This window comes from Schistocerca serialis, chromosome 2 (genome assembly GCF_023864345.2).
Source record: "Schistocerca serialis cubense isolate TAMUIC-IGC-003099 chromosome 2, iqSchSeri2.2, whole genome shotgun sequence".
Taxonomy (NCBI): domain Eukaryota; kingdom Metazoa; phylum Arthropoda; class Insecta; order Orthoptera; family Acrididae; genus Schistocerca; species Schistocerca serialis.
Window position 1 is genome coordinate 158,652,212 of NC_064639.1, and position 26,707 is coordinate 158,678,918.

At 41.2% G+C, this 26,707-nt stretch overlaps 1 protein-coding gene across 1 annotated transcript in view; it reads right to left on the reverse strand.

Annotated features, from left to right (window-relative positions):
• Window positions 1-3,330: 3,330 nt before the first annotated feature.
• The window catches only part of LOC126456867 (uncharacterized), a 66,360-nt gene continuing 42,983 nt past the window's right edge, over window positions 3,331-26,707 (reverse strand). The window contains exons 3-4 of the mRNA XM_050092689.1: window positions 3,538-3,630; window positions 3,331-3,501 (exon numbers count right to left, since the gene is read on the reverse strand). Coding sequence (XP_049948646.1) covers window positions 3,434-3,501; window positions 3,538-3,630 — 161 coding nt within the window. The 3' untranslated portion in view covers window positions 3,331-3,433. The remainder of the gene's footprint in view (window positions 3,502-3,537; window positions 3,631-26,707) is intronic.

Below are 26,707 nucleotides of genomic sequence, written 5' to 3' on the forward strand. Positions count from 1 at the left end.
GGAACCACGCGACCACTACGGTCGCAGGTTCGAATCCTGCCTCGGGATGGATATGTGTGATGTCCTTAGGTTAGTTAGGTTTAAGTAGTTCTAAGTTGTAGGGGATTGATGACCTCAGATGTTAAGTCCCATAGCGCTCGGAGCCATTTGAACCTTTTTTTTAAAAAGTGAAATGTCAACAACAAAGCCAGTCCAGGTACGTGATGACAGTTCAGGTGAGAACAATGGAGGAAAATTTTTTTTGTTATTATAATGGTTTGATCTCACGTATGAATTTCCTTGACAAAAGAAATTACAGTTCCGGAAATAATGAACGACAATATATTTCTTCACGACATGTGGTAGATCCTGTCTCGTCTGCATGGGCGCTACAGTCTGGAGCCGAGCGACCGCTACGGTCGCAGGTTCGAATCCTGCTTCGGGCATGGATGTGTGTGATGTCCTTAGGTTCGTTAGGTTTAATTAGTTCTAAGTTCTAGGCGACTGATGACCTCAGAAGTTAAGTCGCATAGTGCTCAGAGCCATTTGAACCATTTGTCCGCATGGCTAAATCATTACAGTAGTGTGTACTGTGCTCCAAATCGAATTCAAAGATCGATTCCAAATCGTGTCAAGTGCATTCTGTGAAGGAATAAGGAACAGCCTTCTTGTCTAAAATCTGAAGGACGATGTTACACGTTAGGGTGATTATCAGTGAAACAGCGATCCACATCGACAGTGAAAAATAAATCGACAAAAACGTAATTTTCGCCTCGTAGGTATCGTGTTACCCAATATTTGGAATCACTATTGGATAGTCTCAGACGGGACGTTTCGATAAATATAACGATGATGTAAACATTATTTTATTTCTATAGTTTCTACATCTACATAGATACTCTGCAAGCCACAGTATGGTGCATGGCATAGATTACCCTGTACCATTACTAGTCATTTCCTCTCCCGTTCCACTTGCAAATAGAGGGACGGAAAACGACTGTCTGTATGCCTTCGTATGAGCCCTAATTTCCTGAATCTTCTCTTTGTGCTCCTTGCGCGCAATGTATGTTGGCGTCAGTAGATTCTAGTGGAGGTCAGTTTCAGACGCCAGTTCTTTAAATTTTATTTTTAGTGTTTCTCGAAAATAACGTAGCCTCCCCACCAGGATTTCCCATTTGAATTCCATATCCATCTCAGTAACACTTACATTTTGTTCAGACCTACCGGTAACAAATCTAGCGGCCTGCCTCTGAATTGCTTCGATGTCTTCCTTCAGTCCGACTAGTTACGGATCTTAAGCACTAGAGCAGTACCAGCGTGCCAGAGCGGTTTCCTTACAGGTGAACCACTCCTCCCTAAAATTCTACCAATAAACCAAAGTCGACCGTTACATTTCGTAGCCAACGTTACGCCCAGATATTTAAAAGACTTGACTGTGACAAGCAGGGCACTAGTAGTAACGTATCCATGCATTACAGGTTTTTTCTTCCTACTCATTCGCATTAACTTACATTTTTCCACATTTAGAGCTAGCTGCCATTCATCACACTAACTGGAAATCCAGTCTAGGTCGTTTTCTGTCTTCCTACAGTCATTAAACTTCGGCACGTTACCGTACACCACAGCAACATCAACAAACAATCACAGATTGCTGCCCACGCTGTCCGCAAAATCATTCGTGTGTGTAGAGAACAACAGCGAACCGCTCACACTTCCCTGGGACACATCTGACGTTAACCATGTCTCTGATGAACACTCGCCGTCGATGATGACATACTGGGTTCTATTACTTAAGAAGTCTTCGATCCATTCACATATCTGTGAACTTATTCTGCATATTTGTACCGTCGTTAACAGCCTGGAAAGGGATACCGTGTCAAATGCTTTCCGGATATCTAGAAATATGGGTCCCCCTGTTGCCCTTCATCCACAGTTCGTAGCATACTATGCGAGAAAAGGTCAAATTGAGTTTCACATGAGCGATGCTTTCTAGAGCCATGCGGATTCGTGGGCATAATCTTCTCATTCTCAAGAAAGGTTAATATATTCGAACTGAGAATATGTTCAAGGATTCTGCAGAAAACCCGAGTTAGGGATATTGGTCTGTAATTTTGCGGGTCGGGTCTTTTAAACCTTCTTATATACTTCAGCCGCCTGCGCTATTTACCGGGACTTCGTGCTGGGCGAGAGATTCACAATAAATTAAGGCTAGGTAATGGCCAACGACGTAGAGTACTCTTTGTAACACCGAATTGGGATTCCATCCAGACCTGGTGATTTATTTGCTTTCAAATCTTTCAGTTGTCATCCATACGGGACTCTGTCCTTTGCACGATTCCCCTGTATGAACGACTTTTGAGCTTGAAGTCGGCTTTCGTTTTGCTGTCTTCAGGTGCCATACCAGACTGATCAATAAGGGAGTGAATGGAAGCTATAGACCCTTTATCAATTATATACATATATATATATATATATATATATATATATATATATATATTTTTTTTTTTTGAGTCGTCAGTCTTCTGACTGGTTTAATGCGGCCCGCCACGAAATCCTCTCCTGCGCCAACCTCTTCATTTCAGAGTAGCACTTACAAACCACGTCCTATATTGTTTGCTGGATGGATTCCGTACTCTATCTTCCTTCACAGTATTTGCGACTTTACATACGACCAGACATTTCTTGGGTTCTCTGCCAGATCTTTTGCTAAGGTTTGACGCTGGTGGTTGCATGCTTCGCACGTAGACCTTTTGACCTTTTGATAGATGCACGAATCACTTCTAACCTTCATTTGTCGTCATCTGTGCATTCACTATTGAAACAAGAGCTCAACAGCCTGTGCTTCCTCAGCACCTTCCGAGTTTCTTTGTTAAACGTTGGTGGATCTTTTCCTTCCTGTATCCACTTACTGGGCACATTACTATCCAACCCATGCTTTACAAACTGCTTAGTTTCATGTGGATGCGTTACTTAATCATCATTCTGCCTAAGATCACACAACCTGCTTGGAAGCGATAGAATGAGAAATAAGACATAGAATCTAATCGCTATCGTGTTTCTATTACGCTAAAGAATTTTAGTGTTCTCTGTATTTCAGTGGTTTTTGCATTCAGTAAATTATGAATGAATATGGGCGATCTGCATGGCTTTAGGCGCAAAATTGTCACTAAAGTTATATAAGTTGAGAACATGTGAAGTACATGACAAAAATCACAGAGGTTTGAGTTGCTTTGTCGCATATATGTTCTAAAATAGTGATGAGTACCATTAAAGGGTAGAACGGAATATAGCAGAAAACTCGATTATAAACAAGGTTGGTTGTGAACAAAAGATGGAGTAAATCTTAAAGAATTTCTTAACTGCAGATTTTATTATTTTTGTAGTTACAAAAAGTATGGAATGATTTATGAATGACACTGTGTGTTGTTTGAGATGTTGGCGTCAGCTGCTGATGTTAGTGGCCGTATTTCCCGTAGCCTCCATACCCTCCAGCAATGCCTCCAGAGTAGCCACCACCGTAGCCACCACCGTAGCCACCACCGTAGCCACCGCCGATGGCACCACCGTAGCCTCCACCATAGCCTCCTCCGTAGCCTCCGACAATGCCGCCGCCGTAGCCGCCTCCGAGACCTCCGCCGACACCAGCTCCGCCTCCCACGACGACAGGTACCGGCTGGTTGACGACGACGGGCTGTGGTACTGGTACGGGGACTGGGCTAGGGACATTCACGGGTACTGGGACTGGCCTCTGCACAGGGACAGGGTACGGCTGTGGGACGGGCACCGGTACCGGCCTGTTGACTGGCACCGTGACAGGAACCCTGACTGGTACTGGGACAGTACGCTGCACTGGTACTGGGTACGGGATGGGCACCTGCTTGGTGATGGCAATGTTGGTGACTCGAGCGCCTCCAACAGCAGAGGCGATGCCGCCTCCATAGCCGCCTCCAAAGCCACCTCCATAACCACCAGCGTAGCCACCCCCGTATCCACCACTGACCCCGCCGCTGCTGTAGCTGCTGGCGCCGATGCCGTGGTCGATAGTCGATCCATACCCACCGCCGCCATAGCTACCCAGGGAGCCAATCAGCCCACGCTTTTCCACTTGCTTCTCCTCAGCCAGAGCCAGTCCAAACAGCAACACACAGACCTGAAAAAGTTTTCATGGTATGGAATGTGTACCATGTTTGCTGTAAGGTTACGATTAACAGCACATCTCACAGAAGACTGCTCACGGTGCAGATGTTAACAGTTTATAAATATTATGCCAGCCTTTCAGTATATAAGAAACACTGAAAATTTCATGCACTCTGAATATGGAGAACAAGATTTATGAAAGCAGAAATAGAATACTGGGGGTCTTTTAGATCAGTGTAACTTTTGGTAAGAAAGCGGTATCCAGAGAGGCATTTCTGACTTGGTGCTTGATAATAGATGCAAAAGTTACGAAAAATACATCCATCCGATTTGACAACCTAGAGGAAGGGTTCGACAATGCAGTATTGTGCGTGCTGTCTGAAATTTTTAAATGTGGAGTAAACTATAGGTAAAGGTGGGATAAGAGAGATTAGTATTGCTGGAAAAAAAGAACGAACTTCCCAGATTAATAGGGTGTAAGACAGATATAGAATCTTATGGTCTCTTATGGCCTGTCTACATGTGGATTCAATAATAACGGAAATAAGAGAATGTTTCAGGAGTGGGAATAAAATTCTGGGTGAAAAGATATGTACGATGGCATTCGCTATACTCAGTGAAAGTGATAAATCCCAGGACCTGTTGAATGGAATGAACAACTCAATCAGCACAGAATGTGGACTGACAGTAAATCGAAGAAAGACGAAAGTAATGAACAGTAGCATAGATGAAATTAGCGATAAACTTAACATTACAATTAGTCACTACGATGTAGGCGAAGTAAAGGAATTCAGCTAAGCTGGATAAAAATAACACAAAATGGGGAAAGGAAGGACGACATAAAAGGTAGATTAGGACAGGCAAAGAGGGCATTTTTTTCCAAGAGAGGTCTGTTAGTAGCAGACATTTCAGAAAGAAATTTCTGAGAATCTACATTTAGAGCACAACATTCTATGGCAGAGGATCATCGGCTAAAGAAAAATAGGAAAAAAAGTGAATCGAAGGGTATGATATGTGGTGTTACGGAAGGTTGTTGAAATTTAGGTGGACTGATAAGGCAAGGAATAATGATTTTCTCCTCTGAACGGCGAAGAAAGAAGCATTTGAGAAACATTGACAAATGGTTCAAATGGCTCTGAGCACTATGGGACTTAACTTCTAAGGTCATCAGTCCCCTAGAACATAGAACTACTTAAATCTAACTAACCTAAGGACATCACACACATCCATGCCCGAGGCAGGATTCGAACCTGCGACCTTAGCGGTCGCGCGGTTCCAGACTGTAGCGCCTAGAACCGCTCGGCCACCCCGGCCGGCAACATTGACAAGAAGAAGGGACAGGATGATGGGACATGCGTTAAGATATCAGGGAAGAACTTGAACGGTACTAGAGAGAGCAGTAGAGGGCTAAACCTGCATAAGAAGAAAGAGATTTGAGTACGACCAAAAAAATTCAAGTAAATGAAGACATATGATGCAGTTGCTATTCTGTGATGAAGAGGTTGGCACAGGACAGGAATACGTGGCGGGCTACCTCAAACCAGTTAGAAGATTATTAAAAATGTGAGTCTTAAATGGGAACCATTAGTTCATTACATAAATCTAGTGTCCAGTTCAATTTCCGCTAAGAGACATTTAATGTGTTACTTCTCCCAAAGAAAATTAGTGCACATACTCATATGCCTTTGTTAACTTGAACAATTTACTATTAGAGGGTTACTGTTCACTAACTGCAATAGCTAGAAGAGTCCTGCTTTCCGATAGACCGACGAGTGAATTTATTATTAACTCATTCTTCAATTCAATCTACCAAGAAGTTGTGTGATGAGTAGAGAATTATTTATGAGGAAATAAAAATTTACATGTTCCACTACTTCGGTCAGAAACCTGCGCTTAACGGAACACAACTACTGCACAACACGTCTAATATTGCAGACTTGACAAGAAAACATTAAAGAAGAAACTAAGAGAGTTATCAATGAATATTAATGAATGGTTATTAAAAATGATCTCAGAAAAAGTAAGTTTCTGCAGTTTGTTTGCATTGGTGGACATCATCAACAAGGAATACCTCATAGTAGGTATCAATCGCGGTGTTGGACCTCTTAGAGTTGGCACATACACACCAGAAGTACTGCCGGCTTTGATCTCTGTCTGGGATATTTCATTGGTATGCTAACAGTTATGTAATCCAACCAGTCTATCAGCGCAATTTGGGCTCTTTTAAGATGAAAAAGTAACCTATGCATATTATTTAATTCCAATTTAATATCTAAACTTGTATTTTCAGAGGCGCAGCATTGGGTTTGCCAGAGTTTGTGTAATGAAGTTTCGATGTTGACGCTTTTCTAAAAGTGAAATCCTTACCGGAGGAATAAATATTTTTAAGAAACAACGTAAAGACTAACAAAATATCAGCTTGTCTTTAAGTAACTGAATTCCACGAACAAGTACCCTCAATGCAGAAAGCAATGCATTAGAAATAAAAGTAGTTGTTAACACATGTCATTTTACGATGACCCTTATTTACAAGTAATTTTTCTAATATATGTACTTAACTGGTATGTGATAAAAGAGATATTTCCATATAATCTCTCAGTCTGCTGGAAGTCCAAAAATTGTTTGCTGTTTCTGCTCTCTGTTAAAATGACTTTTGTCTAGAGTGTATATCTTGGTGTCAGAGAGAATACTGCTGAGGACGTCAGCTTCAGTTACTGGTTCGTATTTCCTTATGTATTCATTTGTTAATCCATGAAGAAATACAACAGTGATTTTGTGCTAATCACGGTTTGAATGCAGTTGGTATGAAGTTCATTATAAACAACATGAGAAGAGAAGACTGAAGATGCTCACACTAATGAGGGCGTTTTGAGGAACGAAAGAAGCGTGAACAAGAGGCACATTCTTACCAGGATCCTCATTGCGCTGCTGAAGATGGTGGATGCGTTGCAGGCAATGACTGATGCTGCCTGAGCTTCTCTCTGGAGCTTATATACACTACCCTTCCCTTCCACCTCCGGTCTAATTACACGCCAGAGGCGTACTCTCCGGAGCGTAGAGCTAGATTGCAGTTTCACGAAAGCGTTAGTGAAATACCGTGGACTATTATGTAATTTCATCAGTAAGGATTAATACATTGTCTCTTACCTCTTTTTCTTATCAGAATTACGGTTATACATTTTCGACCGAAAGCTGTCAAAGATGACGCTGAAACCCGTGGAAATTCTTAAAGAATTTCGGTTCATAACGGGGAAAAATTAAAATTGATTTAAAAGAAAGTTAAAAATCTACTGAAGTACGTGCTGGTACAGCAAAACTTGTAGATCGACGCTTACGATGTAGGGAGTAAAACCAGGTAGAAATCAATGCATGCACGTGCGTACTAGCGTAATGTTTGCCTCAGTTCCAGTCTGGAACTGCATTTTACCAGCCATCACATTAGCGTTTACGCAACGGTCACTGTGGTGAACGATGTCTGCAATACAAAGAGCAGCGATTACTCACTCCACACACCAAATGACCAAAATTTAAGTAGCGACGAAGATCGAGCTAACTTACAAAAATTAAATAAGTACAAAAAGAGAAAATTATTCTTTTGAATGGTAACAGAAATAAAAGAGGTTTCATCCCAGGAACAAGTAGAAGAGGATACTTGTCTGAGGACTGGTTGTCAGAAAATGAGATATATGTTCTGTATTTTTACGAACAATAGTAGCAGAAATGTTATGTCATCGCAGTAACTGGCGACAATAAACATGTAAATAAAAGAAGCACATTTAGTATATGTAAAACACGTGTCAGTTACATCACTACAATAGTAAATAACTGTTATAGACAACGGTTGGTCAAAATCTTTAGTGTATATCAAAATTATTAAAACGGTTAATATTGGAACGGCCATCCATGGCTGTAACTATGGTATGACAATATGTACAGTCATAATCTTCTTAGACAGTCTTAATTATCACCAAGCATAGCTGCTAATATAAGTATAACGAAAAGGCTGCAGCCATCCTAAAGTAAGTCATCAAAAAGTTCAAAAAATAATATTTCTCTGAAATCAAGCTGTTCGTTCAACAGCGATAGTGTTTTTTTTAATGTGCATAGAGAGTTTGAAGATGGTATTGTCCAAGTTTATAACCAGAATCTTGACGGTAATGTACAGTCCATGTAAATGATCGCTTAAGCGGTTTCTTCTGATCACTGGAGGCCATTTTGTGGCAGTTAGTCTTTCGCTACCACCGTCGACCAAAACTGAAGCACGAAGATCGACTTCCAAGCTACCAGACATCCGTTGCCTCCTCAGCGTACCGTACTCTGCCACGGCTACCGATACTGACAAGCCATTGATACAGCAGCCAGGTAGAGCTACCTCTGCTGCAGCGAGTACATACAAATGCCCACAAGGGAGCAGTCTGCACACAATAACGATTACAGCACGCCTGTCATTTTGTTCCTTTTACTTAAATCAAGAATGATAGGGTTGGAGACGTAAAATTTTACGTGTGTATGTAATTTGTATATTTATTGCTCTATCAATATTTCTTATAAATTCGACTAAACCAATCAATGTACTATATCTCACGCGTGATTGGTTATCAATGATGTAAAGTCCGCCCCCGGTAGCTGAGTGGTCAGGGCGACAGAATGTCAATCCTAAGGGCCCGGGTTCGATTTCCGGCTGGGTCGGGGATTTTTTCCGCTCAGAGACTGGGTGTTGTGTTGTAATAATCATGATCATTTCATCCCCATCGACATGCAAGCCGTCGAAGTGGCGTTAAATCGAAAGACTTGCACCAGGCGAACGGTCTACCAGACGGGAGACCCGACTCACACGACATTTACATTTAATGATGTAAAGCTGTAGGCGATGGCCGGAGCTTAGAGTATATAATCTAGACCAAAGCTGTCTTATTCAGCAGTGATAACCTTACTTCTATGATTTCACGCCATCTGCCGCCACCAGCAGCCGCAGTGGGTATTACATCTTACTTTCCAATTATTGTAAAGTATATTTTAAGCTATCAGGTGTGAAAATTACCGAACTATCAGTTTAAAAAGTCACGGCTGCAAAATACTGACACGAATCCTTTACAGAAGAATGGAAAAACTTTGATCAAAATGAGGGATAGCTAAGACCGGCGGATTAGTTAAGGCAGTTTTAACTGCATCAAAGGCGGCCTGCTAGTTTTCTTCCCACACGAAATTTTGCCCCTTCCTACGCAGATTGTTAAGGAGGGCGGTGCGTCAGGAACAGACGTTCTCCCAGCACTAAAGCGAGTTGTGGTATTACGTATTAATATTGGTCGCCAGTCTAAATAAGCATTCTCGTGGCAAGCAATAAAATAAAGCGTAAGGCAATGCTAAGGATAACCTAACATTCCTTTACCCACACACGAAACTCTTTCTTTATATCTGTTCACACTACAGCAAAGTAACCTAACCTCGCAGATAAATGTACTACTAACTTGGAAGTCAGACAAACAAATGTCCAATGAGATAGCAAACAGTAACATATGCCTCTCAAAAACACGTACCTTAAAAGAACTAGATGCGGTAGTTTACAGAAGCTGTCACCAACACACATGAGACTAATAGCAATAATAAACAGGCAAAAGCATAAAATTATTCTGACTCAAATTATTAGGTCTATTAATGATCATACTCTATAAGATCACTGCTTAATACTGGGTCTCTATGCCTGTTCATTAACCACCTTGCAATAGAATAGCTCACGCAGAGAATATTTTTTTCTTAAGCTCAGTTTGAAGCAATTAAACAGAATGCAAATCTGAAGGAGCTTTTGCTTTGCTTCATTAATTAACTAGCCTAGCGCATGAGAGCCCTTAACTAAGTAAAGCACAACAAACTATAACTCTTTAAATAACAAATGTGCTTTCATAAGCAGTCTTTTAACCTAATCAATATATAGTTGGCTGCGAAAATGCAACGCAACATTAAATTCAAATTCAAACACTTTCTCATGAAAGGAACACTAATAAAACTTTGTTATTCTGACCAAAGTGCATAAATGCAACAATTAATAATCATTTTCACTTCAAATCAATATTATTGTTCTTTTAACTAACAACTTTACAATCTTCAGGCAGCTTTTCAAGTGAGGCAAATAATTTAAGAAAATGGCTGCAGATTGATTTAAAAATGCACTGGAAGTGGACTTTTGCTCAAACTATAAAGCTGACCCTTAAACTCTATAACCCCAAACATTAGAAAGCAATCACCACTATTTTTAAAGCTGCCGAATAAGTCTTTCCATAACAAATTAGGACACTCGAAATTAAATTCACTAGGATAGGATTCCTGTGATTTGGGATAATCACAGGTGCAAATTTCACAAATACCTGGTCCATTTACACAGTGCCAAATATAAACAATTTAGTGGAAGGCTGGTGGCACTGGTGGCGTAATTTGCAACGGCTGTTAACATGGCGCCGATGCAATCTTTGCAGTACTGTTGGCCTCGCCCTCTTACAGATCTTCTTGGCGGTGGTATTATATTTTTACAGTGCCAAATACCATGCCATTATAACAGTATCACCAAATGCTTTCGACGCTCGTAAATACTGCTCTTAAGCACCTCTGACCTCAAAACTCCAAGAATATGAATCACAATGATCTGCTACTGTTAGCGAGATGTTAACCACAATATTACTCAGTCCAGAGTACTTATCCATCACACAGGAGAAGTTGTCACTTTCGCGCCAAACAGACCTTTTCCACTCCGCCAGGCTATTTCCGTAGCTGCGGGGCTTTTCCAAGTCTTTTACATTCAACTGTACGTTCCATAACTATGGTTCAAGTCATTTACAATATATCATACGAGGCGTGTCTTTTAAGTAAGTACCGTTTAATCTACATTTCTACATAATTTCCGTCAATAATGAGGCACTTATTATAGCATCGTACCAGTTTTTGAGTACCCTCCACATAGAAGTTTGCCGCCTGACTTCTTAACCACTGTATCACCACTGTTTTGACTTCGTCATCGTCTTGAAGACGCTGACCACCCAGATGTTTCCTCAAGTGCAGGAACAGATGGTAGTCACTGGACGCAAGATCGGGTCTGTACGGAGGATGGTCTAGAGTTTGTAGCAAACCGATGCCCTTGCTGAACTTCCATGGACTGTTGCTTTGATTCTGGTGTGACGTAGGCCACCCATGTTTCATCACCCATAACAATTTGGCTTAAGAAATCATCACCGTCGTTGTGGTACCGCTCAAGGAAATTCAATGCACTGTCTAAACGTTTGGTTTTGTGCATATCCGTCAACATTTTAGGTACCCAACGTGCGCACAATTTTCGGTAATTCAAGTGCTCGGTCACAATGCCATACAAAACACTACGAGAAACATTAGGAAAGTCATCCCGCAAGGAGGAAATCGTAAAGCGTCTGTTTTCTCTCACCTGATTGTCCACTTCCTGCAGCAAACTTTTATTAACGGCCGAATGACTCCCTCATTTGTTTATCATGCACATTTGTGCTGCCACCTTTAAATACTCTCACCCACTTTCTTACCATTTCATCATTCTTAATGTTTTCTATGTAAACTGCATAGGTTTCACGATGAATGTCGATCACTTTTAGGCCTGTAGCACTAAGAAATCTTATAACAGTCCGTACTTCACAGTCGGTGGGACTCACGATAATCGGAGGCATCTTAAACACTCAGTACACAACGTAAACAAGGAAGAATCAGACTGCATTGGCGTCAGTACGAAGATTAAGGTACACGCTTCCATGTAAAAATAAAATTATTGAGATATCTTAGCACGTCTTTTTTTTAAATTTCGAAACGGTACTTACTTAAAAATCACGCCTCGTATAACAATAATTCCAATAGTTATTTAAATCCACAAGCACAGTTTAAACAACATCCTTCAAAAAGTTCAGATAACTGAAATATGTATAGTCAAAAAATAGGTGTTACAAGTACTTATGCTAAGACCAATCAAATCAATTAACATTCGATACTATGGGCTACGGGGACTGCTCGTCGACCTTGTAAATCAAGGAAGTTTCCATTCATCTAGCACTGTATTTGAATGCTCGAAATAGCACGAATTTTTAGGTAACGGAAAGGATCTTCTCCAAGGATATATCTTACCATGTTCACATTTATTGTAAGCCGCAACACACTAACGCTAATTGCTGGTAAAAGAGTAAACTTTATTTCATGGAATATCATATTTAATCGGAACACCAGCTCACAAATCGCATTCAGCCTCCTAAATTAAGTTTACAATTATTATAATTTTCACAAATTCTTCATTCACAATCAGTTATGTTACAAAAATGGCATTGTCTCAATATTATCGCTCATTTCGTGAGGGATGATGGACTAATACAGACAGACTTCTTGTTAAACAGAAGTTACTTACCTTAAAAAGTTCCATACTTTTTGACCATAAATATGTATGTACAACAAACAACATATCGACATAGACTTGAGTTTAATGGATTCACATTTTAAAAAGATCTTAAATCTTTTTAATACACGATAAAGTTCCCATATGTTTACACCATTAATTCTACTGAAGGGAGATATATAGAAATATCACTAAATATATGCAAATTCAGTAGAAGCAGAAAAGGGAAAGGAGAAGGGGGAGGGGGATCTATAGCCACCATAAGGGAAGAAACGAACACAAACAGGAATTTAAAAATAACATCTTACTTTCATGTGAGAAAAACAAATGAATTTTTACTTTCAAACTTTCTCACATCTCTCTAAATTTCCCAAATTCCCTGCCAATCTGATTCACCTGAAAAACAGATTGCTTTCAAGTCTCAAAAGAAATCGATCCAATTTCTGATTTCCTCACACCATTCATGTGTGTATGTAAGGGGAGAATTAAAAATGGTGTAAGTAGTAGTCTTTCGCCCCTACTGTTCAATCGTATATCGATGAGTAATGATGGAAATAAAAGAAAGGGTCACGAGTTGGATTAAATTTCAAGGTGAAAAGATATCAATTTTACGATTCGCTGATAACATCGCTATCCTCAGTGAAAGTGAATAAAAATTACATGATCTGCTAAATGGAATATTTAACACTCTAATGAGTACATAATATGGACTGTGGGGAAACCGAAGAAAGAGGAAAGTAATGAGAAGCAGCAGAAATGAGAACAGCGAGGAGTGGTGGTCACGAAGTATGTGAAGTTAAGGAATTCCGCTACCTAGGCAGCAAAATAACCAATGACTGACGGAACAAGAAGGACATCAAAAGCAGACTAGCACTGGCAAAAAGGGCACTCCAGACCAAGAGATGTGTACTAGTATCAACCATAGGCCTTGATTTTAGGAAGAAATTTCTGAGAATGTACGTTTGGAGCACCGCGTTGTATGGTAGTGAAATACGGACTGCGGGAAAACCAGAAATAAGAGAATCTAAGCATTTTAAATGTGGTGCTACAGACGAATGTTAACAATTAGATGGACTGATAAAGTAAGAAATGAGGAGGTTCTGCGTGGGATCGGAGAAGAAACGATTATGTGAAAAACATTGACATGGAATGGGTACAGGATGTCTGTTAATACATCAGGGAATGACTTCCATAGTACTAGAGGGAGCTGTGAAGGGCAGAAACTGTAGAGGAAGACCGAGATCGCCACACGGGATTAGCCGAGCGGTCTAGGGCGCTGAAGTCATGGACTGTGCGGCTGATCCCGACGGAGGTTAGAGTCCACCCTCGGGCATGGGTGTGTGTGTCTTTGTCCTTAGGATAATTTAGGTTAAGTAGTGTGTATGCTTAGGGAATGATGACCTTAGCAGTTAAGTCCCATAAAATTTCACATACATTTGAACATTTTTGAAGACAGAGCTCAGAATACAACCAGCAAATAATCAAATAGTTTAGGACGTAGGTTGCAAGTGGTACTCTGAGATGAGAGGAGGTTGGCACAGGAAAGGAATTTGTGGCAGGCCACAAAATAGTCAGAAGACTGATGACTAAAAAAAAAAAAAAAAAGAGTGAGAGGGAAGGAACGGGGATATATGAAAAGTCCTGCGTTCGTTGCAGGCCTTGATATGTACCGAAGCTTTTTTGTTAAATTTTTGTTAGCACAATGTACCGTGCAACACCCTAATAAGCTTTTCAGACTGTTTCCGACCATCTTGAACATAAACATCATCAAAACTCAACAAAAAAAAAAGAAGGTTGAAATGGCTCTGAGCCCTATGGGACTTAACTGCTGCTTTCATCAGTCCCCTAGAACTTAGAACTACTTAAACCTAACTAACCTAAGGACATCACAAACATCCATGCCTGAGGCAGGATTCGAACCTGCGACCGTAGCGGTCGCGCGGTTCCAGACTGTAGCGCCTAGAACCGCTCGGCCACTCCGGCAGGCATCAAAACTCATTTTCATTGTGTGTGTTCATGTGTGTATCAAAAGTCAATTACATAACAAAACGTTGTGGCACATAAAAATGGTGTGACAATGAGACTAAAACATCAAACAAGATTTGCAGCCTCCACTTGAGCTCAAGACTACATAATATTAGCGGTCAATATAAAACTTTACAACTGATATTCACTGACTAATTAATTGCATCTCTGATGGCGCTATTATTAATCCATCACCAGACTCGCAGTTCCATTATATTAGGATTACAACTTAAATTTTTTATCTATTCTTAAGGCATACAGAGTAGTCTCTTTAGAAGAAACTTACAAAGCATATAACACTTTAAGATTTACTGGTCAGTTCTTGCAAGAAAAATGAACTCATAAATTTTATCTCTGGTTCAAGGTGTTTTGGATTGTTCATCACACGATGTATTTTCTACCGCCAGTCCAGCACGAGAAAAACCACAAGTAAGGTATCAGTGTGTAGGTACACTGACGTGAGGCTATGTTCCCTGGCAATTTAGAGCTGATTTCACGTAATTGCTGAATGAACTTGCGAGACCCATCTCGGCACAAAGTTTCTCCTATTTATTTTTGTCTTATGTCAGCGTACATTCACTCAACAACGTGTTAATATTGTTTATGACCACAACCTGTTCATCTTTACAATTGTTCAGTTCTCTGATTTGGTCGCTAACGTTCTTTATCGTTTTAACTATGCCGAACTTTATACTATATAATGAATGTTCAGTCGTTTAACGAAGCCACAAATTTCATTAAAACTTAAACCAGTTATAGTGTCCTCCTACTTGACGAAGAGTTCGAAAATTATGTATTGAATGATCATGAGTTGCATCAAATCGTCCCTTCTTATCACATCTCCCCTTCTTACGTAGCAAGAAACTTAGTTCAAGATAAAAGAGTGTTCATTCCTGTCTGAAATTTTCCTGTGTCATGTGTAAATTGTCTCTCATTCGCAATACTTTGACTTCACAGTTGTGATGACTCAGTGGGTGATGCAGCTGAAGATGAGCTTACTGAGTCACGTGATCAGCACTTTGTAGATGTCTGCATGAGGCCAGCATGCAGACATACGCAAAAATTGTCATTTCTTTTGAGGCGCCATGTCACGGACTGCGCGGCCCTCCTGCCGGAGGTTCGAGTCCTCCTTCGGGCATAGGTTCTTGTGTTGTTCTTAGCCTAAGTTAGTTTAAGTAGTGTGTAAGTCTAGGGACCGATGACCTAAGCTGTTTGGTCCCTTAGGAATTCACACACCTTTGAACATTTTTTTGTCATTTCTTATCTGGTCTGCTGAAACACGTTTGTCTTGCCTGTTGCTGTTGTTCAGCAGTCAGCTGAATGCGCACGCATGGGGTAGTGACGATGTGACGATATGGTTCCCTAACAGCTCCATGCAGGCTTATGCAAGTGATCGGGTGGCATGTTGGGCAAGTACACCGCAGTCCCAGCCTGAAGCTCATCAGCATCTCCGATTTGGTCAGCTGAGTCCAGTACAGTGTCACATGTCATGGAACTTTGATGTTATGCCAAACCTGTCTTGTCTACACCAGTAAGGCCAACATCAGCATTCATGGACAGTTCTGATGTTCCACACAATCCATTCCCCGTGATGTTTATCTATCTCACCCCCTCCCCCCTCCAGCTGCCACTGTCTCTTAATCTTCACATCTCTTCTAATTGCGTAACTTGTGAAACCTTGAACAGTGTTTCCATTTAACTTTAACTTTATTTATATAGAAATCAATCACGAAGGAAGTGGTGCAAGTCTCTTGCTTAATGCTGGTTCCTGTTTCATTAAACATGTATCAGTTCTTCTTGTTAATATTTATTGCTGGGAAATACAGGTTGGATTTGTCAGGTTTGGACTGTTAATGGTTTAGTTAACTCGCGTTCACTTATTCTTGCACTACGTTATTTCACCTATCCACTGATATTGGTGCAAACACCCGCTATTATCTGCTAATTCTCAACCAGCTACTGTATCCAAGCATCTATTGTGACTACTCCACTCACATTGCCAATACTACGGTGTCGATTTTCTCATTCACTCTCACTTCGTCTCTCGTTTTTAATTTTTGTTTTTTGCTCAGTTTCTGATTCTATTCCTACAATTTCATTTATCATTTACCGAGACTCTGTCACCTTACGACAGTAAACTTTTCTCTGCGATCTAACAGGCATAAGAGTATGCATAAAATTGTTTACCTTCAACACTATAAGTACTACATAGCATAGTTCTTTTATCCTACAGATTATTTTTATAGATTATGTCATTCTTACCTCTTTATCTCACGTTGGTCCTATAACTACCAACGTATCTTGGGAACTCGTCATTTTAATGGTCCGCGTACTGATTGTTTTGCTATTCATTATTACCCTAGTCTTCCACTTCTGTCATTCCTAAAAACTCACTTTCTATAACATATCTCTTTTTTTCGTATTGGTTTCTTCCAGTAGCTAAGACATCTAACCTCTTAAGAGAACAGTAAAACACGCAAATGGACTTCGGCATACTCATGTAAAATTTGCATATGTTAAACTTCAGCCTAAAACCCTCGCGTCAATGCTTCCTCGCAGCTGGAGCATCATGAAGATCCATACCAGCCCAGTGATACCCCACAAGTGACTCAAATTAATCGTAAAAGAAAAATCCCTAATCTCCAATACTTCCTGCTCACTGCTGCCTCGTGAATGGGTCAGCAAAAATAATCATCAATAAAATACGCATATCGCCCTCATCATCACTTTGGGAATTTCATTCAATTCTTTGTCTGCTGTTTATTCATTTTTCTTATCCTATAGTCTCCATGATTTCACGTAACAAGACTGGAACTATCGCCTACACAAAATACTAAATACGATTTTATGGATCCTCATTCCGTGGATCATATCCCCTCTTGTTCACAAATACACTTTCCTCCAACTAACACGAAACTGGATGTACCCTCTCGGCATCTTCTCACGAATACTTTTTTCCCTTAAACTTTTTAATGTGAGAAAATTCTGTCTGTACTTCGACTTGCGGTTTTGCAATGTCTCCTGTTCCAGAACATTATCATCTGTTATGGTACAGTCCACAAAATAAAATGAACTGGCTGCTTAAGTATTTACTTACCTTCGATCTTCTTGGTTTAAGAGACACTGTATCTCCCACAGCGAACTTAAATTTTCGTACTAATCACTTTTCATTGATATGTTTGAACCGTGCTGCCGCTCACGTTGGTGCTGTTTGTAGGTTTCCGCCCTCTGTTGCAGGCAAGACGGTATCGTTGATTTGGCATGGTTGCGGTTGCTTCTCTTCTTCCCGTGTGACTGGCGCCACTCGACTTCGCAAGCGTTGCCTGCCCGCTAGTGACACCAGCGGCTGTTATCAATATGTAGTAAGTGTTGCCCTATCTTTGGGGCGACGCCGTTGTTTTCCCGGGTCGTGTGAGTGGCTAGATCGGTGGGTGACTCAGGAGGAGCCAGGTCCACACAGTACGGAAACACGCCGGGACCACTGGCGGCACGCATGGACTGCTGGATGGAAGGGCTGTGGTCACCAGGATGGACGACCTCGTCGCAATACATACGTGATATGACAGATTATCACCGCGACGTCATGTGCATTTTGGCGGCTCTGCATACTGCTTAGTACTTGAAGATCCCACTGTGTTAAAAGCACTTGGGTCAGTGATTAGACGGTGTGGTTACTCAACTGTGAATGAATATAGCAGTGAAGGGATTTGTTTCATTCTGCCAACCGTCATCAGAGTTGTCACAGTGAGTTCATTGTGCGTTTGTGTGCCTAATGAAATTGATGCCACTAATTTTTTTCTTGGTTTTGACTCGCTTTGCGATTGTTTCCGAAATGACGTGTGGTTACTGGTTCTGGTTCATTACACTTCGGTTTTTTCTCGCACGAAAATCGAGTGGGGTTTTAGTTTCTGTTAGTTTGACTGGTATTCTGTGCTGCGACTTGTTTGTTCAGATTTTCGGATTTGTCGTTCAGGCCCTCTAAACACAGTATTCTGGGGACGTAGTGCAGACCGACAGTTCCGGCTTTGGCGTATTGTTCCATCGTTGCATTTGGTTTATCGGACGTCAGGTGGCTTCAGCAAGATTATCATTAGTCATTCGTTAGATTGCTAGTCTGAGTTACCATCTTGTGAAGTGATTGCAACTCTTGGCTGCCTATTTCATCGCTCGCGAAAGTGTTTGTTGCCGGACCTTCTCAGAAGTCGATTCCTGGAGCACCGTCTGTGACTGTTCGTTGTGTTTTATTATTGTATTATCTATTACCATACCTTGTGATGCCTACATTAAAGTTTATGTATGTCTAGTTAATAGTTCCGGTCACCTTTTGGAATAAATCTATCAGTGTAAGGATTGTGTTACAAGGCTACCATCATCTTATTTCACCTGTTTGGTAGTCAGTTGCTTATTTCTTTTAATTAACCTTTGCTTGTATTTGCTGTTTTACAGCAGGTTTCTAAATGTTTTGTATAATTGCCGTTCCTGGCGTGTAAGGCCTTCAGTCGTGATTGTGTTCATTTGCTTTGAAAAAAATAATTCGACGTTTGTATTTTAGCAGTAAGCCTTAAAACCTTATTTACTGCCATTCCTGGCGTCTGATACCTTTTGCTGTGTTTGTGGCCACTTACCTTCTAATATTTCAATACCTGTAAGTTGTAGTTTCAGCGAGGTCTTAAACATGCTTAATTTATGGCCTTTCTTGGCGTGTGAGGCCTTCAGCCATGATCACAGTGGTTTATTTCCTTTTTTTAAAAACATTATCTGTATCTGTATTTTATGGTGATTCGCTAAATTGTAACACACTGAAAAAACTATTATTTACACAGTTGTTTATTCCTTCATTAATAACATGTGGTATTTATTATTTTTTGTTGAGTCTGGAATTACTGTTTTAAAAATAAATGTGTGTAAGTGTAAAAGGCAACCAATAGTAACTCATTACGGCCCCGTCCACTATCGTAACCGAATCTTGCTTCCCCTTGACGAGTATCAGGTCTCAATGTTACTCGTTGTAATAGTTTATTTGCTGGCCTGTAGTACTTGCTTATGCTCTCGTTTTATCGTGCTGTGACGTGACCGCATCGTAATTGCGGTAGTCAAGGCGAAAGTGTTGTTCGTGTACAGTGACTGCGGTCCACAGTTCTGCAACATAGCACCATTGCTCCTGGTGGTAGCGGACAAACATTGTGTATCTTAGGTGAAGGCACTGAGCGAACTGTGGTTGGTCCTAGACATGTCTGTATCAAAATTAAATATTGTTGTTGTTGTTGTGGTCTTCAGTCCTGAGACTGGTTTGATGCAGCTCTCCACGCTACTCAATCTGCAGAGTTTCTTCATCTCCCAGTACCTACCGCAACCTACATCCTTCTGAATCTGTTTAGTGTATTCATCTCTTGGTCTCCCTCTACGATTTTTACCCTCCACGCTGCCCTCCAGTACTAAATTGATGATCCCTTGATGCCTCAGAACATGCCCTACCAACCGATCCCTTCTTCTCGTCAAGTTGAGCCACAAACTTCTCTTCTACCCAATTCTATTCAACAACTCCTCATTAGTTATGTGATCTACCCATCTAATCTTCAGCATTCTTCTGTAGCACCACATTTCGAAAGCTTCTATTCTCTTCTTGTCCAAACTATATATCGTCCATGTTTCACTTCCATACATGACTACAATCCATACAAATACTTTCAGAAACGACTTTCTGACACTTAAATCAATACTCGATGTTAACAAATTTTTCTTCCTCAGGAACGCTTTCCTTGCCATTGCCAGTCTACATTTTATATCCTCTCTACTTCGACCATCATCAGTTATTTTGCTCCCCAAATAGCAAAACTCCTTTACTTCTTTAAGTGCCTCATTTCCTTACCTAATTCCCTCAGCATCACCCGACTTAATTCGACTACATCCCATTATCCTCGTTTTGCTTTTGTTGATGTTCATCTTATATCCTCCTTTCAAAACACTGTCCATTCCATTCCACTGCTCTTCCAACTCCTTTGCTGTCTCTGACAGAATTACAATGACATCGGAGAACCTCAAAGTTTTTATTCCTTCTCCATGGATTTTAATACCTACTCCGAATTTATCTTTTGTTTCCTTAACTGCTTGCTCAATATACACATTGAATAACATCGGGCAGAGGCTACAACCCTGTCTCACTCCCTTCCCAATCACTGCTTCCCTTTATTGCCCCTCGACTCTTATAACTGCCATCTGGTTTCTGTGCAAGTTGTAAATAGCTTTCGCTCCCTGCATTTTACCCCTGCCACATTCAGAATTTGGAAGAGAGTATTCCAGTCAACATTGTCAAAAGCTTTCTCTAAGTCTACAAATGCAAGAAACGTAGGTTTGCCCTTCGTTAATCTAGCTTCTAAGGTAAGCCGTAGGGTCAGTATTGCCTTACGTGTTCCAACATTTCTACGGAATCCAAACTGATCTTCCCCGAGGTCGGCTTCTACTAGTTTTTCCATTCGTCTGTTAAGAATTCGCGTTAGTATTTTGCAGCTGTGACTTATTAAACTGATAGTTCGGTAATTTTCACGTCTGTCAACACCTGCTTTCTTTGAGATTGGAATTATTATATTCTTCCTGAAGTCTGAGGGTATTTCGCCTGTTTCATACATCTTGCTCACCAGATGGTAGAGTTTTGTCAGGACTGGCTCTACCAAGGCCGTCAGTAGTTGTAATGGAATGTTGTCTACTCCCGAGGCCTTGTTTCGACTCAGGTCTTTCAGTGCACTGTCAAACTCTTCATGCAGTATTGTATCTCCCATTTCATCTTCATCTACATCCTCTTCCATTTCCATAATATTGTCCTCAAGTACTTCGCCCTAGTATAGACCCTCTATGTACTACTTCCACCTTTCTGCTTTCCCTTCTTTGCTTAGAACTGGGTTTCCATCTGAGCTCTTGATATTCATACAACTGGTTCTCTTATCTCCAAAGAGATACTTTCTGTAGCCAGTATCTATCTTACCCCTAGTGAGATAAGCCTCTACATCCTTACATTTGTCCTCTAGCCATCCCTGCTTAGTCATTTTGCACTTCCTGTCGATCTCATTTTTGAGACGTTTGTGCCCGCATCTCGTGGTCGTGCGGTAGCGTTCTCGCTTCCCACGCCCGGGTTCCCGGGTTCGATTCCCGGCGGGGTCAGGGATTTTCTCTGCCTCGTGATGGCTGGGTGTTGTGTGATGTCCTTAGGTTAGTTAGGTTTAAGTAGTTCTAAGTTCTAGGGGACTGATGACCTAAGATGTTAAGTCCCATAGTGCTCAGAGCCATTTGAACCATTTGAGACGTTTGTATTCCTTTCTGCCTGCTTCATTTACTGCATTTTTATATTTTCTCCTTTCACCAATTAAATTCAATATTTCTTCTGTTACCCAAGGATTTCTACTAACCCTCGTCGTTTACATACTTGACGCTCTGCTGCCTTCACTACTTCATCCCTCAGAGCTACCCATTTTTCTTCTACTGCATTTCTTTCCCCCATTCCTGTCAATTGTTCCCTTATGCTCTCCCTCAAACTCTGTAAAACCTCTGGTTCTTTCACAGTTTATCCAGGTCCCATCTCCTTAAATTTCCACCTTTTTGCAGTTTCTTCAGTTTTAATCTACAGATCATAACCAATAGATTGTGGTCAGAGTCCATTTCTGTCCCTGGAAATGTCTTACAATTTAAAACCTGGTTCCTAAATCTCTGTCTTACCATTATATAATCTGTCTGAAACCTTTTAGTATCTCCAGGGTTCTTCCATGTATACAATCTGCTTTCATGATTCTTGAACCAAGTGTTAGCTATGATTAAGTTATGCTCTGCACAAAATTCTACCAGGCGGCTTCCTGTTTCATTTCTTAGCCCCAATCCATATTCACCTACTACGTTTCCTTCTCTCCCTTTTCCTACTACCGAATTCCAGTCACCTATGACAATTAAATTTTCGTCACCCTTCACTATCTGAATAATTTCTTTTATTTCATCATACATTTCTTCAATTTCTTCGTCATCTGCAGAGCTAGTTGGCATATAAACTTGTACTACTGTAGTAGGCGTGGGCTTCGTATCTATCTTTGCCACAATAATGCGTTCACTATGCTGTTTGTAGTAGCTTACCCGCATTCCTATTTTCCTATTCATTATTAAACCTACTGCTGCATTACCCCTATTTGATTTTGTGTTTATAACCCTGTAGTCACCTGACTAGAAGTTTGTTCCTCCTGCCACCGAACTTCACTAATTCCCACTATATCTAACTTTAACCTATCCATTTTCCTTTTTAAATTTTCTAACCTACCTGCCCGATTAAGGGATCTGACATTCCACGCTCCGATCCGTAGATCGCCAGTTTTCTTTCTCCTGATAACATCCTCTTGAGTAGTCCCCGCCCGGAGATCCGAATGGGGGACTATTTTACCTCCGGAATATTGTACCCAAGAGGACACCATCATCATTTAACCTTACAGTAAAGCTGCATGCCCTCGGGAAAAATTACGGCTGTAGTTTCCCCTTGCTTTCAGCCGTTCGCAGTACCAGCACAGCCAGGCCGTTTTGGTTAGTGTTACAAGGCCAGATCAGTCAATCATCCAGACTGTTGCCCTTACAACTACTGAAAAGGCTGCTGCCCCTCTTCAGGAACCACACGTTTGTCTGGCCTCTCAACAGATACTTGTGGTTGCACCTACGGTACGGCTATTTGTATCGCTGAGGCACGCAAGCCTCCCCACCAACGGCAAGGTTCATGGTTCGTGGGGGAGGGGGGGATTAAATATTAAAATATCAAATCAATCACCTTCAGAAATTCAGTTATTTTTTTTCTTTTCTTTTTTTCCAACCAGTTGCAGCGCTACATTACAGCATATTCGGGCCCACTGACCGACATATAGGAAGAATCTGACCTTGGTCCATTCAAAACAGGGGTCAACATTCAGTTTCTGGTAACCGTAGATTTCCTCTTAACACAGCGATACCTTCGATTGTCTCTTGCCAACAGGACCAGAGGTGGGATTCTTTCTACACGTCGGTCAGAGGGCCTGCATTTGGTGTACTGTAGCACTGAAACTGGTTCCACAAACAAATAAAACTGTAAATTTTAACAGCTGAAAGTGTTTTAATTTTACATTTTATACTGAACAGTCAAGATCCAGCAACCACCTTGATGTATCTCTGTTGATCCATTGTGAATGCAGGACAGTGGCTGACCAAATACTTATCAAGGAAGATAGCTAAACAGCCGTACGTTTTGAGAAGTTGTTTTATTTTGACAACCATTTTCGGAATTTCAGTATGACATCTTCCGGCCTCATATGTACTCCATACATTCAGATGTATCGATATTAGCATACTGGAGCCATTGGTATCTGAATACCGTGAATACGTTATCTGACTGCTTCCTTCGAAGACTTTACAAGACTTAAAGTCTTCGGAGGAAGCAATGGAAAAACGAATGCACGATATCCAGATACTGATGGTTCGAGTATGCTGATATCGACGCATCTGAGTGTCTACACATGAAGTTCATATGTGAAACACTGAAATGTCGACACTCGTTGTTAAAATAAAATAACATCTCAAAACGTATGGTTATCTGGCGTTTTTCCTTAGTAAAAATCTTGTATAAAGGTGGACTTGCAGAGGTATGTCTATGTTAAGTGCATTGCTCGCATTGTACCACTCCTTTCAACGTTTGAAGGAAACTGCTAGGTGTTTCCTCCAGGATAATCTTGCCAAGATGATGGACGCTGAGGATTTGGAGAGCCAGTGCGAAATATGGAGAGAGCAGTTAACGTAGAATGTCTGCTAGGAAGCCGCTGTTTATCAAGTTGCGTCAATATTCTCGAGTGAGCGTTATGTCTTTTCACTGACGCGCCTTTGCCAGCTACTTCCTGCAGTCCATGTACTGTATGTTGGGAGAGTTCTTTCTGGTTGGTAGCTAGTGCAAGATACATTTTCCTTCTCATCAGCTCCATCTCCTGGGTTTGCCTGGGATGATTTCGACTGCTGCTAGCTACCACAGTATATGGTGATCTGTAGCCTGCATATACTGCCATCTCCATCGGTCATTCCCTTGCCTGCCACTGGGGACGAATGTGGGAGGTGTGCAGACTACCTAATGCTGGCGGTAGTTGGTCGTGAGCAGGTTAGCCGGAGTTCGCAGTGACGGCATTAAGCATTGTCAGCATCAGTGTACTGTAAAGTTTTTTAGTGCAGTCAAGGTTATAATAAATGTGTTTACTTTACAGGTACCTTTGCTAGTATGTGCGGTGTTAATACCACTTCGTTTCTGGCAGTACTGTCCAATTTTTAATTCTCTGTCTGTGCGGTGCTTGGTGCACAAACTGTTAGCAACATGTTTATCATAGATTGCCTCGACTTACACTCATATGTTTCTGCTGACGAGCACGTACGCAAACACACACACACACACACACACACACACACACACACACACACACGCACACATACAGGTGCGCATCAATGCATAGGCAGATGCTGCATTATTCACGTGGGTGGGAGGCCCTCGTTGAGTGGTTCATCTCGTAGCACATTCTTGTCTGCTAGCCACCATGCCCGTCACAGTAGTCACATTGAAAGCGATTACACACACACTTTGAGCCTGTTTGCTTACATAAATCGCATTCCTCTACCATTCGTAGGAAGAACGGCAGATGACAAGTGTGCCAAGTGTTGCATACGTACCAGGCGTCTCACTTGTCATGCTGGACCCACATTATACAGTGGTGGTTGGTGAGCTGACTCGAGTTACTTGTGCAGCTGGAGACAGCCTTAGTGGTCAATTCTGGAGACACTGGGATAATTCCCTGTATTTTTCTTAGTCTTGTTTTGGCAATGGTGGTAGTTGTAATTGTCTAAAGTGTAAATTTAGTAGTGTGTGTACATTGGTCGGAGTGCTTCAGAATACGCTGTGATGTTATTAATTTTCTTACGATTTACGGTGATTTTGCCGAATATGTTGTGACATCATCACATTACAGAATTTGTACGACTGGACAATGCACTCATTTTAACACACACACTGACACGCACACACACCAGTAAGGCAGGGACGATGTAGATTTGGTATACAGGACTAGTTTTATTTGTTTATATTTCACGCTGTGGTGTTTATTTAACACTTACAAGACTCTGCAAAAGCGTATTTAACAGTTCATTGCATAAATTATTTAGTGTGGAATACTGACACAACCTGTTAAGCATTTAATATCTCGCCAAGACTGCATTTTTCGTCAAATACTGCAGCGTGGAACTTGTTTAACTTCTAATATCGACATGACTTTTTAGATAATGCTCTGCAGTTATTGTTTAACATCATATTTGTATATACCTTAGGAAAAGACGGAAGAAAGTGGAAAACCGGCAAAACTGAAGAAAGATTAGCTACACTTTGTAAAACAGCAATTAATTATGTGAGGGCTGGTTTAATTTGTCTTATTTAGGGGTTGTGGCTGCTTCCTGATGTTGATCTTTTCACTGTGATCTACAAAGCTAGAATGGCACTTCACACAAATGTCCTCTAGTTATAAAAGCTTCAGGGGCAGATGATGGGTGTGGATTATTGTTGGTCCAGGAGTGGGAGGGCAGGGAGATGTGAGTTCCCTGGGGAGGGGTTGGGGAGGGGGGGAGGGAGTGAACTTAATGCACACTGCCAATTGCCTAATGTGCAACATAATGCCCCTGTGAAGGTCAAGTCCAACCTGATTCTGTCTGTGACACCGGGAATATAACCTGGCACTAGAGGTCATCTGTATCTCATACACACACTACATAAGTGCTCGTCATCTGTGGGAATTTGAGGCGTGACATACATGTATGTCTGGTTTACTATTTCCTGGTGTCGTAAGTAATAGAGTGCACTGGTGGACTACAACCCTGAATCAAGGCCAAAGGTGCTCGTGTATCCAATTGTCCGTTGGTGGTCGTGCATTTCTGTGAGTTGCATGCATCAGGCAAGGTCGGCCACATCGTACAAAGCTTGCTTCTCCATTATTAACTGACTCGCCTCTATGTGAAGTCGGTCGATGTGTGCACGAGTGCGTTTTACAGAGCGTTTTCCAGATATCATGTCTAGGGAAATCATGTTTTGCTTGGCAGTAATACGTCGACAATTAAGTCCATTTGACGTCTCAGACAAGTACTTTTACTATCACAGACAAAGCGCCT